At 40.4% G+C, this 17,175-nt stretch overlaps 1 protein-coding gene across 1 annotated transcript; it reads left to right on the forward strand.

Moving 5' to 3' along the window:
- Nucleotides 1-13,085: 13,085 nt before the first annotated feature.
- Nucleotides 13,086-14,731, forward strand: LOC142259006 (gastrula zinc finger protein XlCGF66.1-like). Its single transcript, XM_075331544.1, has 5 exons — nucleotides 13,086-13,210; nucleotides 13,340-13,519; nucleotides 13,601-13,724; nucleotides 13,808-13,905; nucleotides 14,702-14,731. Exons 1-5 carry the CDS (start codon nucleotides 13,133-13,135, stop codon nucleotides 14,729-14,731), a joined length of 510 nt encoding a protein of 169 aa, XP_075187659.1. The 5' UTR covers nucleotides 13,086-13,132.
- The last annotated feature ends 2,444 nt before the right edge of the window (nucleotides 14,732-17,175 follow it).

Below are 17,175 nucleotides of genomic sequence, written 5' to 3' on the forward strand. Positions count from 1 at the left end.
AGTTTGGGGAGGGTCTTAATTAGTCAGAAAAGGCTGGAAAAAGAGATAATTAATCCAAACATGTGAAGCTCATTGTTCTTTGTGCCTGAAATACTTCTTAATACTTTAGGGGAACCAAACAGAATTCTGGTGGTTTGAGGGGTTGAATAATAAATGACCCTCTGAATAAACTTTTCTCAATTTAAAAAAAAACCAAAAAAAAAACCATTCTTTTTTCCTGCAGTGCATTTCACACTTCCAGGCTGATCTACAGTCCAAATGTCACAATGCCAAGTTAATTCCTAATGTGTAAACCTGATAAATCTGCAGGGGGTTGAAGACTACTTGTAGGCACTGTATATGGGCACCGGAGTCTGGAGCGGACCCACATTTTTTTCTCAATCCGGCAGTGATCGCCTTTCCCAGATTTTGGTGGCTTCGATCAACTCTACTCATGGACTTTTAACCATTTGAATAAAGATTTTGATTTTAAAGACGGCTGTGAATCTATGATCGCACTGGAGAATTATTTCCGTTTTCCAATGTGTAATTCCGTGATGAAGGCGCATAGCGCTAAAACATGTACCATATTTTTCGGACTATAAGACGCACTTTTTTCCCCCCAAATGATGGGGGGAAATGGGGGGTGCGTCTTATGGTCTGAATGTGGCTGCGGGGAATGAGGGTGCTGCGGTGGAGCGGGTCATCGGGGGCACGAGCAGGCTGTAGCAGCGCCTGCCGTGACCATGTGGGCCCGCTCATTACATATGCACGCCCATCCTCCCGCCCATCATCTCTCAGCGCTAAAGCCAGCACTGACAGGTGGGCGGGGGGGTGCGCGCATAATTAACAGCCGGCCCACATGATCACCCCTGGCAACTACAGCCTGGAGTGATCATGTGCAGCTGTATTCACTGCCCCCCGTGCATCATTATCGGCGCGTGGTGCAGTGAATCAGTGTACTCACCCGTCACCGTGTGTGGAGCCGTCCCCCTGCAGCATCGCGATGTCATCCTGTCTGTGCCGGTCAGCTGATCTGTGTAGAGAGCGGTGAGCACAGCGATGACGTCATCGCTGTGCGCGCCGCTAGTGTCCACACAGATCAGATGACTGGCACAGACAGGAAGACATCGCGATGCTGCAGACAACGGTGATGGCTCCACACAGCGGCGCTGCTGCTGAGACAGAGAGGAAGCTGATCGGTGCTGCAGGGAGTGAGGAAAGGTGAGTATAAACGCTTATTTTTTTTTTCTGTGCCACAGGATACAAGCCATATACCAGGATGGGGGTATTTTATGAGCAGGATGGGGGTATATTATGAGCAGGATGGATGGGGGTATATTATGAGCAGTATGGGGGTATATGAGCAGGATGGGGTATATGAGCAGGATGGGGGGTATATAGCAGGATGGGGGTTTATGAGCAGGATGGGGGTATATTATGAGCAGGATGGATGGGGGTATATTATGAGCAGTATGGGGGTATATGAGCAGGATGGGGTATATGAGCAGGATGGGGGTATATAGCAGGATGGGGGTATATGAGCAGGATGGGGGTATATGAGCAGGATGGGGGTATATGAGCAGGATGGATGGGGTGTATCTCTGATACAAAGGCCTCACTGGTGCTGTATTTTCCTAAGTAAATTCTTTGCTATTATCTAGGCTGTGATAAAGACTCTCCTTAGGAGAATACAGCAGCAGTAAGGCATTTGTATCTGAGTGTTTGGTGCCCCCTGCCCTAATAGCCAGGCTGTAATAAAGACTCTCCTTAGGCTGTGTGCCCACCATCAGTGTTTGCAGCGTTTTGGATGTAGCCTGCTTCAGCTGCGTCCAAAACGCTGCAATGTACAGTACAAGCAAAGTGGATGGGATTTGTAAAAATCCTGTGCCCACTGTGCGTGCATGTAAAAAACATTCAAATTAATACATCTAGTTATCAAACATTTTATAGTAGGACATATTATATGTTTTCACAGTTGTGTCTATATTGGAAGGGCATAGCTTAGTGATAAAGTTTTTAAAAGGAATAAATAATAAGGTATCTGTATTAAAGGGAACCTGTCAGCAGAAATTTCCCCTAAAACCTCACAGATTCCCCCTCTGCAGCTCGTGGGCTGCATTCTAGAAAGGTCCCTGTTATTATTGGGCCCCCTTTCTGACCAAAAAAAAGAGTTTATAAAGAGGTACCTTTTTGGCTTCGGATTCTGTAAATCTGACACGGGGGCGGGCTGCCTGATGGCCGTTATTCTGCCCCCTGGTCCTGTATGCCGCCCCCATCGCTGATTTCCATACTTTTGGACGCCGCCCACTGCTCCAGCCATCCCCGCGCATGCCCAGTGCCAGTCTCACGGGACTGAGCACTGTGACTGCTGGTGACGTGTGCGCAGGCAAGTGATTATGGGCGGGACTGTGACTGTTATCAGCAAGTACCCGCCCATAATCTCGTGAGCGCGCAAACCTCTCCAGCGTCACACTGTGCTCAGTGTAGATGCTAGACTGTATGGGCTGCTTCCAGGTATGACATCCCTTTGTCACGTGATAGTATTTTGAACACGCCCCTATCACGTGACAAAGGGACGTCATCCCTGGAAGCAGCCCATACAGTCTAGCATCTACACTGAGCACAGTGTGACGCTGGAGAGGTTTGCGCGCTCACGAGATTATGGGCGGGTACTTGCTGATAACAGTCACAGTCCCGCCCATAATCACTTGCCTGCGCACACGTCACCAGCAGTCACAGTGCTCAGTCCCGTGAGACTGGCACTGGGCATGCGCGGGGATGGCTGGAGCAGTGGGCGGCGTCCAAAAGTATGGAAATCAGCGATGGGGGCGGCATACAGGACCAGGGGGCAGAATAACGGCCATCAGGCAGCCCGCCCCCGTGTCTGATTTATAGAATCCGAAGCCAAAAAGGTACCTCTTTATAAACTCTTTTTTTTGGTCAGAAAGGGGGCCCAATAATAACAGGGACCTTTCTAGAATGCAGCCCACGAGCTGCAGAGGGGGAATCTGTTAGGTTTTAGGGGAAATTTCTGCTGACAGGTTCCCTTTAAGTATGGATAGATGCTGACATAGCATGGTACATATATATATATATCCTTCCATCTGGAAGCTTCTAGTGATTATGTCATGTGTAACTGTGTTCAGCTGAAATACCCTATATGGATTGGACAGTTGTCATATAACACACGGTGGGAGGGGGTGGCTGCTCACTCTTGCTCTGAGAGTCAATCCACACATGTCGAAGCTGATCCATCCCATCCATCCACCCTCTAAGAAGCATGTCTGTCTGTTCCTTTGATCCTGCATTCACCCAAGACGAAGCAAGATATGGTTGTTCTCTCAGGAACTCAAGAAAGACTAATTGAACTCTTTTATGTAAGCTAATGAAGTATATTTTTTTTCCTTTTCTGTAACTGAACTGCAACTTTATAATTTAGCAATCATTTTTATCAGATATAAACTACATTTATTTTTTATACATTTTGTAGTCCATTTTTCATGCGTCTTATCGCGTATTTGAAGAAAAATATATTTAAGAGTATATTTTTAACATTTGGAGAGCCAGCCATTCGTGTTTTTTAATTTTTTTGTTGTTCCTTCACTTTGCATAAGGGGGGTCAGAAGTAATAAGTATCTCCTGCAAAGTATCAGGAATCGACAATTTATAAAAATCACGCAGAACCTAGGAAATACGTATAAGTCAAGTTGCATCAATGTTTTTTTAAATGAACTTTGAACTTTGCTAAGCCACAGACGATACTCTTTAGACGTGTCTCTGGAGGAGAAAGGATAAGTCAGTCCATAAGAAGTGCTACAAGTGCTGATTATAAGTCAAGGTAAGACAATGAATTTAAATTCTTTTTCTGAACAAAGTAAGCCTTTAGAGAAGTCTAGTTTAGTGAATTTATGGTTAGACTTGTATGCTGAGTGTGAAATGGCAAATTCACGAGTAAATTCTAAGGTATTTTTTAACAAAGAAAATGAGAAGTTTAGAAATTTATTGCATTTAGTTCAGGAATTCCATAAGTCAGTGTTAGAGACATCCAAAGATTGCTTAGAACCTGAAATGTCAGTAGGTGATATTGTGAATTCTGACTGTAATCAAGATGGCCATAGACATGTGCCATGTCTTCGGGACTTTGGAGAAGAAGCAGGAAATGACATAGAGAAGTCAGAAGGGGGAGGAGCCAGAGTAGAAGACGTGCAAAAAGTTGTCAGAAAAGGAAATGACAAAGCGGAGCTAGAAGGGGGAGGAGTCAGAGAGCATGGCGGAGATCAGTTTCTAAAAATAGAACAGACTAAGTTAGAACTTAAACTAAGAAAAAATTTATTGGACTTATGCAAATTAATTCCCGCATACGATCCTAAAATACATGTATGCAGAAATTCCGAAATATTTGAAAGTTCCGTTGAAAAATTAAATTTAACCGATAGTGAGAAGACTCAGATATTTGATATGTGGATACCCCAGCATTTCTTTAGACAGCTGGTATTAAAAAAGTCTTCTGACAATGAGACATTTGATTGTTCAAGTGATAATGATATCATAAGGCTGAAAAATCTCATCTTCTGTGCAAGGAATGAAGCGAATCCAGATTATGAGATGTTGAAGGAATTACAAATTGAACAGAATGAAAGTATGTTCTCATTTATGTCTGTTTTTGAACGTTTATATAGGACGGTCATTCCAAATGTCAGACTGAATGGAATGATCCATTTATTCATCAAGAAATGTAATTTCCTTGATAATGCAGCCTGTACGGTGGCATTAAAGAAAAAGTCCCTATTTGAATGTACGACATTTATCGATTTTGTTAGAAATCACCAAAGTCAATCAAAACAGAAATTAATTAATTCTGAAAAACCAACACGAAAAAGGGAGAGATTAAGTGAAAAACCAACAGTGTCTCCCAGATCCAAATATTTCTGTGACAAAATGTATGGAATTCGCAGGATATTGCATGTAAATTATAAGTCATATACCCCCCCTCTTTCCTTGTCACCTTCAATGAAAGAGAAAATTGTCACAAAATCTGATACCGACAATATCAGACAAGCGATTTTTAAAAGCCCTGAAAGACAGAAACAGGTGTCTTGTGCAAATCCTCTCCCCTTGTCACTATTGAAAGAAAAAATGTCATCCAGAGAATTTGACAGCCAGCGACAGCTGGGTGGTTTTTCGGAGAGAGACATTTTTTCTCAGTTAAGGAAAAAAATTGAGTTACAAAATAATTTCAATTCCAATATTTTGGAAATTACTGTAATAGATCGGATCTAGCAAAAATTGAGGTTTGGGTTTTAGCTGGATAAAGGGGATTTCTGGGTAAATTAATTTTATTGTTTGATATTAATTATTATTCATATACAGTGTATCCATGTAATACATACCTTCTATGGATTTGTATATATATATATATATATATATATATATATATATATATATATATATATATATATATATATATATATATATATATATATATGTGGGTAGTGATAGTAAAAACAAAGTCATATCTTCATTTAGTTATGATAGTCTAAAATGTTATCAATTAATAATTTGATCTTGGTATATGAATAATAAAATTTAAAATTTAATAATAAGGAAAAGTATAACTTACTTTAAGTGTTTCATTTTTATCATAAATATGACAATAATTTTATTCTTTTATTTCCCTCAGAATTTATCAGTAAAGCAGATTGATGAAGTATTAACTTTTTATTTATAAATTTGTTCTTATCCTCAATCAGGTAACATATATCTTATTGTGTAAGGCTAATCGCGAAAGCATGATTAATAATAATTATTATTTTCTCAGGTACCAATTGCCAGAGGACCATTAGTATAACATTTCTTTTATGAATATATATCTTCCTTAGAGTTATTAGAAATGTAATCTGAGTTTTGGAGTGGAGTAATTAAAACTGCTTGCTGTTTTGGAATGGAATGTTCTTTGCACGTAACCAGAGCATGTGACACTTGAATTACTAAAGCTAATAATAAATGTCTGTCTGTCCTGTGGTCAAATGTACAGTAGGTGACTATCAAAGGTACCTGTCACTCATGAGTATATGGAATGAATAAAATTATTCATATTAGTATCATATATTTTGAAATGCGCATAGAAAAATTGGAAAAAAAGGGATATGTGTCTGTCAATGTTTCTATGTGGATGTATATGTTAAAGAACCATGACAGTCTTGTGTACATAGATGTGTCTATGAATGATTGAGTGTCTGAGCAGCTGTCAACGTCAGTTACTTGCCCAAGGTCTTTGAAGCTTCCAAAGAAAAAAAAAAAAAAGGGAAAACATTTTTTTTACTTCAAGGTTATAATATGTATGTATATTATTTAGAATAAATAAGTTATAGTACATAAGTATAAATAATGAAGGAATTTATACAGAATCTATCTTATTCATAGACATATTTCTTTAGTATAGAGATGTTAGGAGCCTTATTAAAGGTTTATTCTGAAGAATTACATTCTAGAATAAGGTTTTAACGTTTTGATTTTCATACAGGTTTGTGTTACTTACTTCTTTTACTGATACACAGATTGGTAATCATTTTTCTTTTCAAATATGGAAGTAATATTTATAATATGGTCTTGAAGATATACAACATAAATTTTAATTTAATTTAATCTTGACATATTAATTTTTATAACATCATATTTCATGATATTGAAAGGAAAAGGTTGGGTTTTAATTACATATTTATATTTGATAAATATATGTGTCTACAGAATACTTTAATAATTAATATTTCAAGTACAAAGGAAGAACTGGGAATAAAAAAAAATATATATATATTTGAAGTATATCATAATGCATTTATATAACATAAGTGTTATATACATTGAAGGCCTTATTTTTATTTCAATTTTATTTTTATTCTGATTTTCATTTTTCCTTTTATTCCTAATTTTTATATTGATTATTTTTATTCAATATTCAAATTTTTAATCAAAATTTAAATTCTACAATTTTTTTATTTTTCCTTCTAATTTTAATATCTCAATTGAGGAAACACTTCAATATTTAGTTAAGTAATATCTAATATAAGAATATTACTTTATTAAATATGACTCTTATTAACAGGGAAAGTTCCAAATTTTGGAAGAAAAGAACACTTCATTCATCACTGTATTCAATTATTTACTTCCTAGTAATACATTATTCTTATATTAGTATATTAACACAATAAGGATGAAATATTGGTTATAGTTGCACATTTTCTTATATAGTAGGTTATTTAATAAATATTAGACAAATCAAATAAACTAAATTAGAGTATAAAGATGGAAGATCGAGGTACATCTAGGTTTACCTTCCTATATTTACAAATAATATATATATTATATTTTTTTTAAATCAATAATAATTTATAATGGGTATTATTGTGTTTTGATGGAATCATCCAGTCTTTTCTAAAAGGTTATTTGCTCTGGTTTATAATTTTACAAATGATCTAACTAAATAAGCCACATTGTTGCCTTTCATATTTATAATATGGTACATGTTATAGGTACACATTATATTATTTCATATTTTATATTACATTTTGGTTACATTCAACACATTGCCATCTATGGGTTTGGAAAGGTAATTACACCAATGAAAAAATGGTCATTACATGAGAATACTATTGTCTATACCATTATGCAGTATTATTTTATCATTCTAAGTATCAATTATATTAATACTTCTACTATGATAATAATAATGACATGGTATTATAGTATTAGAGTTATACACTGTGACATTTATTAGTGATAGTATCATTACCACATTTGGTATCTAGTTTAGGGAATGAATCAGTCTTCAATCAAGATTACAGAAGATAAAAGACTTTTAGTAATTTTTTAAAGTCAAGAGGGATTCCACAAAAGGTTTAAAAGGCTGAAACTCAACGGTCCAAAAGGTAACGTCTCAAATAAGACTGTGTTACATACAATACACTTACCACTGCGGGACCTCAGAAACACAGTGATCTTATGGTGCCAGGTTGGACAACTCTAACACATGATCTGTGCTTAAGACCTCACTACAGTTACTAAGGAGAGCAATAACGTGTTAAAGTTAACCCCTGTCGTGTTGACCAAGAATGTCTTAACATCTGTTCCAGGATTTGACAACAGGCAGCGCGGAGGATAAAGGTGACTAATGTAAATTACACTGCACAGACATCAAAGACTTATGCTATTCTTCTACACTCATGAACTGTGGTTTACCAACATTGGCTATGGACTTTGCAATAAAGAATAAAGTTTATGGACTTGATCTAACGATGATAAACGCAATATGAGACTGTATTAAATTGGTAACCATTCATCTTTTATCAAAGGCTTTAATTCTAAGAGACTGTGTTTATGCCAGATTACATCGGAGATAAGAAGACATCAACCCAGAGGACATCATATGGTGACCGGATTTGTTTTGCATCTTTTTAGGTTTAGGAAAGTATAATTATATATTTTATATGATTATCAGTCACGGCCTACCATAACATGAATCCACATTATTATATTATTGAACAAACAACATGAATAATGCAGATTGAGTATTATTCATCATTATTATTGATATTAATCCATTATCGCCAAATAAGGAAAGAAGGTCTGTTATTTTAATGATGTATTAATTCATTTTCGGGGTTTCATTAATAATAATAATAATAATAATAATTCACCCGCTTCAAGGGGGAATTGTAAAAAACATTAAAATTAATACATCTAGTTATCAAACATTTTATAGTAGGACATATATGTTTTCACAGTTTTGTCTATATTGGAAGGGCATAGCTTATTGATAAAGTTTTTATAAGGAATAAATAATAAGGTATCTGTATTAAGTATGGATAGATGGTGACATAGCATGGTACATATATATATATATATATATATATATATCCTTCCATCTGGAAGCTTCTAGTGATTATGTCATGTGTAACTGTGTTCAGCTGAAATACCCTATATGGATTGGACAGTTGTCATTGACACACGGTGGGAGGGGGTGGCTGCTCACTCCTGCTCCGAGAGTCAATCCACACATGTCGAAGCTGATCCATCCCATCCATCCAGCCTCTAAGAAGCATGTCTGTCTGTTCCTTTGATCCTGCATTCACCCAAGACGAAGCAAGATATGGTTGTTCTCTCAGGAACTCAAGAAAGACTAATTGAACTCTTTTACGTAAGCTAATGAAGTATATATTTTTTCCTTTTCTGTAACTGAACTGCAACTTTATTATTTAGCAATCATTTTTATCAGATATAAACTACATTTATTTTTTATACATTTTGTAGTCCATTTTTCATGCGTCTTATCGCGTATTTGAAGAAAAATATATTTAAGAGTATATTTTTAACAGTGCATGGCCCGCAGCAATAACTGACCTGCGGTGCGGCTTTCCGAGGCCGCAGTATGTCAGTTATTTGCTGTGGAGTCGCATAGGGAGAACACAAGCAGGAGACCGCAGCGCACCGAACCCTGATCGTGGGCACGGGCAGCTGCGTTCTCCTGCGGAGGAGACTTGTGGCCCTACAGGTCACGATGCCCATCCGTTACAGATTGGAAGATAAATAGAAATCTGTTAGCGGATCTGTCCTCCATAGACTCCCATGTTAAAGAAAACTTATCCTGCAGAAATCATTTTTCCCAACGGCTGATTACAGGATGTGTGGACTCAGCCTAATTCTGCCTTATGTGGCATGTCTTGTTCACAACCCTCCTCCGCTCTCATAAAGAACAACCATCAGTATAAATCTCATCTTAAAACGCCATGCATGGCCTGGCCCCGATCTCCTGACCTGCATCTCCATATATGCTCTGAGACTGCTGAGGTCAGGTCAGGAGACCCATGGCCAGGCCATGCACTGCGGCCCAAGTGCAGACTGGTTTTCACTGACTGCTGAATGAGCCTTAAAGTGAATCTGTCAGCAGGTTTTTTCTCCCCCATCTGAGAGCAGCATAATGTAGAGACACATACCCTGATTCCAGTGATGTGTCACTTACTGGGCTGTTTGCTGTCATTGTGATAAAATCCATGTTTTCTCTGCTGCAGATCTAGCAGTTATACAGAGCTCATAAATATGCTGGACTACTTGCAGCATGCCAAGTAGTCCTGTAATGATAATCTCCTGCTGATTAACCAGTGATGTTATCAAAACTACACTAAGCAGCCCAATAAGTGACAATCGCTGGAATCAGGATCTCTTCCCCTATGTTATGCTGCGCTCAGATTAGGTGTTAAAAACCTGGTGACAGATTCCATTTGAAGGGCTTGTCAGGTCTAAATCCACAAGTCTGCATTATCAGAATTTGGTTTCAATTAGTTTAAAAACTGTATGTGACACATTCCCGTAAAGAAAAAAAAATAGATAAACCAAAAATAAATATATAACAAAAAAGTTAGATATAAAAAAAAAAAAGTTAGAGCAGAGTAGGGCCCTGCCAAAAGACTCCACCTTGTCGTGGAGGCAGGCTTACAAAAATCTGATGGCCAATACAAAATCTGATGGCTGCGTGTGTGACACGGTGTTCAGTGTGAAGGGTTAATGTGTGATTGGTGAGGCTGAAGTGCAGAAGTGAAGTTTTCCAAGAGTGGTGGTGGGACTGTGGAAGATTAATGGGGTGTAGGCGGAGCTGGGGTGGAGCCTCAAGGGGCCCCGAAATTTTGCCAGTATGGGGCCACGAAATTCCTAGTGGCAGCCCTGCTTGCATGGGTGTTTTGAGGATTAATAAAGTGGTATAAGAGGGTATATATACACGTTGTGCACACACAACACCGCTACATACATGTCATGCACACACGGCTCTGTTACATACACAGCTCCATTCCGTAGATATCGTACACACATGGCACAGTTCTGTACACATCGTACACATGCGGCTCTGCTCCATATACGTCATACACAAATTTTCAGCAACTTGTGATCAAGACCGATCAGGTCCAAACGTTTTTCTTCTAAAGTCGCTCAATAAATCTTCTCCTCACCTAAACTTATCAACAAAGAATTCAATTTAGCAAAGCAAGCATTGTTGACCTTAGGGAGAGCAACATATCCACTGCGGAGACACCATCACGTGTTTCTCAACGCAGTGATTCTAGAGCATTGCCCCCTGGGAAGTATGCAAATAAGAAAGCCGCGGAGACACCATCACGTGTTTCTCAACGCTGGCAGGAAACTAGCCAGGTCTTTCACCGGGAAGGAACAACCACGGGAAGGGCAGTCTCCAGTCAAGGAGACCACCTATACCAAACATGGTATCCATCCACAGACAGCCGTTTCGGGGTATTTGCCCCTCATCAGTGTGGAGTAGGAATCTGGCTAGTGGGGGCAATGCCTAGTATAAGACTACTTAAGCAAGCATTGTTGACCTTAGGGAGATCAACATATCCACTGCGGAGACACCATCACGTGTTTCTCAACGCAGTGAGAAATAAGAAAGCCGCGGAGACACCATCACGTGTTCCCTAAGGTCAACAATGCTTGCTTAAGTAGTCTTATACTAGGCATTGCCCCCACTAGCCAGATTCCTACTCCACACTGATGAGGGGCAAATACCCCGAAACGGCTGTCTGTGGATGGATACCATGTTTGGTATAGGTGGTCTCCTTGACTGGAGACTGCCCTTCCCGTGGTTGTTCCTTCCCGGTGAAAGACCTGGCTAGTTTCCTGCCAGCGTTGAGAAACACGTGATGGTGTCTCCGCGGCTTTCTTATTTTCAATTTAGCAAAGACTGAAATAAGAGTGTGAAGGGGTCACATACATGCGCAACAGGGGTCACATACATACGCAACAGGGGTCACATACATACGCAACAGGGGTTTACTATAACCATTCACTGACACCGCGCCTCCAGTGTGTGCACGCCAATATAGGACTACACTGAGGAGCTGATCATGTGACCCCTGACTCCTCCCCTCCATGTGACATCATCACAGGTCCTGTAAGCACAGAGCAGCCATATATCTAGTGTGCGGCTCTGCAGGTGGAGGTAGGTGCAGGGTATTATATATCTAGTGTGCGGCTCTGCAGGTGGAGGTAGGTGCAGGGTATTATATATCTAGTGTGCGGCTCTGCAGGTGGAGGTAGGTGCAGGTTATTATATATCTAGTGTGCGGCTCTGCAGGTGGAGGTAGGTGCAGGGTATTATATATCTAGTGTGCGGCTCTGCAGGAGGAGGTAGGTGCAGGTTATTATATATCTAGTGTGCGGCTCTGCAGGTGGAGGTAGGTGCAGGGTATTATATATCTAGTGTGCGGCTCTGCAGGAGGAGGTAGGTGCAGGTTATTATATATCTAGTGTGCGGCTCTGCAGGTGGAGGTAGGTGCAGGGTATTATATATCTAGTGTGCGGCTCTGCAGGTGGAGGTAGGTGCAGGGTATTATATATCTAGTGTGCGGCTCTGCAGGTGGAGGTAGGTGCAGGGTATTATATATCTAGTGTGCGGCTCTGCAGGTGGAGGTAGGTGCAGGGTATTATATATCTAGTGTGCGGCTCTGCAGGTGGAGGTAGGTGCAGGGTATTATATATCTAGTGTGCGGCTCTGCAGGTGGAGGTGTGTGGAGATTCCCCATTACTGGGACAGGCGGCATTAACCCCTTCAGCTTTGAGACTTTATTGGAGTTTTCCTCTCGCTGATTTCTATGAATCGTGAGTTTTTTTTTCCTTTTCCTCTGATAGATACAAACGCCCCAACTATGAGAGGCCGAAAGTGAGGAAACCCGTCTGCCCTCAGTCCTCAGCCCCTTTCTCCCCTTGGTCCTCTGCCCCTTTCTGCCCTCAGTCCTCGGCCCCTTTCTGCCCTCGGTCCTCTGCCCCTTTCTGCCCTCGGTCATCGGCCCCTTCCTGCCCTCAGTCCTTGGCCCCTTTCTGACCTCGTCCCTCGTCCCCTTTCTGCCCTCGGTCCTCGGCTCCTTTCTTCCCTCGCTCCTCGGCCCCTTTCTGCCCTCACACAGTATAATGTTCCCCCAGAATGTTCTCATTCTATGTTTTCCCTTATTATCTCCAGTAATTGTATTATTACAGTGGATTGTTTATGATATTACATCGTCATCTTCTCCCCATTCAGGTCCCTACAATATCGGATCCTCTCAGTGGAGATCATCTATAGAAGAGAATTTTCCTGATTGACCCATCAAGGATGGAAAAGGAGAGGGATAAGATGGTGGAGAGGACATTACACCTCACCCTAGAGATCCTCTTCCGGCTTACTGGAGAGGTGAGAGATTCTGATGACGTCACATTACATCATTCTTATCTATGGGAATAACAGATGGACAGAACTGGAGAGGTGAGGACTCTGGAAATGTCTGGAGTGAGATTTATTACTGTGTCTCTCCATAACCAGGATTACACAGTAGTGAAGAAGACCTCTAGTGAGCGCTGTCAGGCCCCTGTGTCTGAGGGATGGGGAAGACCCCTGAGCCCAATCACGGGGCCTCCACCTCACCCCCCGATACATGAGGACATCAATGACCAGAAGATCCTAGAACTCACCTACAAGATGATTGAGCTGCTGACTGGAGAGGTGACACTGCTGGGAATGCTGGGACATTATACAGTAACGCTATGAAGGGATCGGGGGTGACGGTATCATTGTATGTGTCAGGTTCCTATAAGGTGTCAGGACGTCACCGTCTATTTCTCCATGGAGGAGTGGGAGTATTTAGAAGGACACAAAGATCTGTACAAGGACGTCATGATGGAGTTTCCCCAGTCCCTCACATCACCAGGTAATAGACAGGACTAAATACACACGGCCTATAATTATCTGTATGTAAGGAATGAATTCAGTCCCTGTATGTGTCTCCTCCAGGTCTATCCAGTAAGAGGACAACACCAGAGAGATGTCCCCGTCCTCTTCTCCCACAGGACTGTAAACAAGAAGACCCCGATGTTCCTCAGGATCATCAGGTAGATGGAGAGAAAGTGCCATGAAATCTCCCTATGATGTGTACACGGCTGTGAAGGTCTTGTGCTCAGTCTTGTTTTATCCTCCAGTATTATATGTGTTATACTTGTGTAATGAGAGCGGTGAAGGTGGCAGGATTAGGAGAGATAAGAGCTTCGATGATTCCTTTTAGTTCTCGTTTACACTACTGTATTTTCAGTGCTGTCCATAAAATAAGACAACGTCTCGCCCTCAGACCATTGTTATTGGATGTGGCAGTGCAGATGGGGATTTTTCTTTCTCACTGACAGAATCTGCGTGTGAGAATAACTCCAGCATCCTCTAGTGCCTTCTGTAAATCGGAGGAGACTCGTCCATTCAGGTCTGTGTCTGCACAATCCATCAGATTCCCACCAGCTCCACCATACAGCAGACATTGTGTTACGGGTACATTGCAGTTCTGTAATGGAGGAAGCTGTAAATGGTCTTGTAAATGATTAATAGCGGCTGTAAATACCGGATTGTATATGGATGACAAATAAGAAAAGACTTGTCCTAGTTTTCTGGATGAAGCTGTGATGATTCTTTATCCAGCCGTGTGATCCTGGCATTAGAGGCCGTTACATCCCGGGAAGAGATAATTTATCTACAAAGTGTAAAATCTTTCCCTTCCCTGAATATTTTTGCCTGCGGTCACATCCCGTCTGTCGGTATAACGGGCTCCGCACCACAAAACTCACATCCAACTCATCAATTCTGTTGGGTTTTTCTAAGTCACTTTTTTTATCTTCTTGTATTAATTAATGTTTTTTGTTCCAGATTCTTCATATTGGTCCAAGTGGATCATGAATTTTGTGCACAATAGAAACGCTTTGTATTTTTCCCTTTGACCTGTGTTTTTGACTTTTTAGTGCAAAAAGTTTCATGTTTTCCTAAATTTTGACAAATTTGCACCAAAATATTTGGGCTACATAAAATATCTCTGGTGTGGACTGGAGAACATTTCTGACAAAATTTACTAGTTTTTAGGTTGAAGGTAGACATACCGTTCCTTGAAAAACTATTCACACCCGGTGACCTTTTCCACATTTTTTCAGATTACAGTCACAAACAAATAGATTTTATTGGGGTTTTATGTCATACCAACACAAAGTAGCAAACATTTGTAAATATTTTAAGAAATATAACTCTGAAAATTGTGATATGCATTAGTATTCAGCCCCTGAGTGAATACTTTGCAGGAGCTCCTTTCACTACAATTACTGCTGCCAATCTCTTGGGGGATGTGTCTACCAGCTTTGCACATCTAGAGGTGACATTTTTGCCCTTTTTACTTTATAAAACCGCTCTATCTCAGGTAAATTGGATGAATTGCATCTGTGAAGCAATTTTCAATTCTTATGTTTTGCTTTTAAAAATATCCATTATTCTATAAAGACCAAATTTGTGGAGTTTATGACTTATAGTTGTCCTGTGGACAGATCTTCCCCCTGAGCTCTGGATCCCTCCTGCTTTTCTACTGACCATAGGCCTCTTGGCTGCTTCTCTATAATTAGTGATCTCCTTGCTTGGGATGTCAGTTTAGGTGGACGGCCATGTCTTTGTCATTGTGCAGTTGTGCTATATGTGACAACTAAGCATCTGGAGATTTGTGTGAGGGGTGAACTGTTCTTAATTAGGCCAGATCTTTTGTTTCTTTGATTGCCAAATCAAGAGAAGTTAGCCATTGTTTAATATCAGACTGACTGGAGCCCTATTGCCTGTTAAATGTTGATTGCCTCAGCCTCTTTGACTATGTCAGTTAGAGCAATATTATGTAGTAGACTTGAACTGAACCAATGAGAGAACAGCCATCTCCCACCAATCCTGTAAGATACAGTACTCTGAAATGAGAACTGAGGGTATAAAAAGGGCTTTGCTCCTGTTTCCACATTCATTTTGCAGGACTTCAGCCTAAAATCCACATTTTCAGCTGGAGGATCACAGATGTGCTTCACTGCTCAATGCTGAGCCCACAATTGTGCCTGGAGAACCCAGGTTAGGATCATTCAGTTGCCTGGCTATATGCTGTATCTTGCTGTGCTCAGTCATCTTTCTAAGCTTGCCGCTATCTCCTCTCTGTGGGTGCTCATCAAAAGCGAGGTGCTGCTGACTGGGATAGTTTGCCCAGGAAACCCCGAAATCGCAATGATTCTAATTCCATGCGAGCCAACGGTTGGGAGAGACTCTGTCGCTTGTACCATCTTGTGATCTTGCTGGAAATGTACAATACGTGTTTGCCTGTTGGTGAACCAGTAACATCTTACCAAGGTGTGGTTCCCTCATCCTGTGTTGTCAAAGAAGTGTTCTGCCCACAAGGAAGGAGTGCGGGCGTTCAGTGGGATGAGCCCTGGTCCGAGCAGTCTTTCTGAAGACAGCCTGGCCAGAGGACGACTGTACCCACTGACCCTCATGTCTCCACATTATACTCCTGCCATTTTTGGATGATTGATTGAAAAGTGCTTAGTGAGATGTTCAGAGCTTTTGCTATTTTTTTTTTTATAACCAAACCCTGCTTTACTCTTCTCCACAAATTTATACCTGACTTGTCTGGTGGGTTCCTTGGTATTCAAGATGCTGTTTGATCCCTAATGTTCTCAAACAAAACTTGTGAAACCTTCACAAAACAGCTGTAGTTATACTGAGAATAAATGATACAGGTGGCTCAGGTTACTAATTATGTGACCTCTGCAGGCAATTGGTCCCTCAGGGGCATCATACTACAAGGGACTGAATACAAATACACGTCACAATATTCAGATTTATATTTTTAAAATATTTAGCAAACCATCTATTATTTCCTTTACACTTCACAAATACTTGTTACTTAATGCTGGTATATTACATAAAATCCTAATAAAATACATTTACATTTGTGGGTGTAATGTAAAAATAAGTGCAACGTTCCCAGGGTGTGAATACTTTTACAAGGGGCAAAATTCCTCCATGACTCTAAATATATCAGACTAGTTCCCTGGATCAATGTCCCATCACAAAATCTAGTACTGACAACCTGCCATAATATACTTTTTACAGAAGGCATCCAAGCCCGCCTTGAATTTTGTAGTCTATCAACATTTATCACATCATGTGTCGGAGAGTTCCATATTCTCACTGCTCTTACAGTAGAGAATCCCCATTTGTGATTATGACTGAACCTCCTTGTCATCATTGCAGGCCTCAGTTGTAAAAAGCTCATTAGAAATATCTCAGTAATGCCCCTGATATACTTGTACATTGTAATAAAATCGCCC

Source organism: Anomaloglossus baeobatrachus (genome assembly GCF_048569485.1).
Source record: "Anomaloglossus baeobatrachus isolate aAnoBae1 chromosome 5 unlocalized genomic scaffold, aAnoBae1.hap1 SUPER_5_unloc_21, whole genome shotgun sequence".
Classification (NCBI taxonomy): Eukaryota; Metazoa; Chordata; class Amphibia; order Anura; family Aromobatidae; genus Anomaloglossus; species Anomaloglossus baeobatrachus.